The sequence below is a fragment of the Aptenodytes forsteri genome, unplaced genomic scaffold, assembly GCF_000699145.1.
Source record: "Aptenodytes forsteri isolate BGI_AS27 unplaced genomic scaffold, ASM69914v1 Scaffold849, whole genome shotgun sequence".
Lineage (NCBI taxonomy): Eukaryota > Metazoa > Chordata > Aves > Sphenisciformes > Spheniscidae > Aptenodytes > Aptenodytes forsteri.
The window spans coordinates 1-1,201 of NW_008794905.1; the positions used below are offsets into that span (position 1 = coordinate 1).

Here is a 1,201-nt window from a genome sequence, read left to right on the forward strand (position 1 = left end):
GCATTATAATTTGCCAGCTTTGGAATCAGCCATTTCATCGATAACGTTGGCTCACAGGACACGACCAATTGCGTTTTTTTAATGGGCTGCTGCAAATCAAGTAAGCAGGTATCTAACTGCTTAAACACGTTTTCACAGCAAGCGTATAAGGTTTTACCTGACTCAGTCAGCTTTAAGCTTTTATTTACTCTATCAAACAGTTGAATATTTAACAATTGCTCTAAATTTTTGATCTGTTTACTGACCGCACTTTGGGTAACATGCAGCATATCAGCCGCGACCGTTACACTACCAAAATACGCCACATAGTAAAAGAACTTTAACGCGTTAAGAGAAATGCGTTCAACCATGCTAAAAACTCATCAATTGCCATGCCAATAAGTCGATTTTAGGCGAATTAGGCTTATGTCACAATGCATTCATCGAAAGTATGTAGTCCAATCATTAACCAAAATTCATGTAAATATCAAAAGCGAGTGTTTTATGGCAGAATTTTTAGCAGTTGTCCTCATTACCATTTTGGCCGTGATTAGTCCTGGCGCAGATTTTGCGATTGTGACGAAAAATAGTTATTTGTATGGCAGACAGATCGGGATATTGACTGCACTGGGTATCGCCTTAGGGGTACTGGTACATGTCAGTTATACCTTAGTGGGTGTTGCTGTAGTATTAAAGTTTGCCCCCAATTTTTTAACCTACATTAAGTATTTAGGGGCGTTTTATCTTATTTATATTGGCTATAAAAAATTTACTCAATTACCTGTGGCAGATACTAATCGTTCAAATCCGCTAAGCAAACGCCAAGCCTTGCAGTATGGCTTTTTCACCAATGCGTTAAATCCCAAAACGACGTTGTTTGTGGTCAGCACTTATACACAGATTGTGAGTAGTTTAACGCCCAAGGCAGTTTTAATTGGTTATGGCTTGTTTATGTCATTGGCGCATTTTGTGTGGTTTGCGATGGTTGTGTTGGTATTTTCTCAGCAGCAATTGCGTCAACAGATGCTGCAACGACAAGTAGTTATCAATCGGGTGATTGGGTTGATACTGGTAATGCTAGGTATATTTTTATTGCTAGCCCATGTGTAAGATTTAACAATCGGCTTTTTCGCATATTATCTAATCTTTATAAAACACCGATCATGAGATCATTTGGCTATCATAACAACTACAACTTTGTCAGAATGTTTGGTGGCCTTTT

The 1,201-nt window shown here is 38.4% G+C and overlaps 1 protein-coding gene across 1 annotated transcript; it reads left to right on the forward strand.

Annotated features, from left to right (window-relative positions):
- Positions 1-483: 483 nt before the first annotated feature.
- On the forward strand, positions 484-1,050 carry LOC109279354 (uncharacterized membrane protein YrhP-like; the record flags this gene model as incomplete). The annotated part of the gene is made up of 1 exon (XM_019470985.1): positions 484-1,050. A coding segment is annotated over exon 1 (567 nt), but the record flags the coding sequence as incomplete, so codon positions are not given.
- Positions 1,051-1,201: the final 151 nt, after the last annotated feature.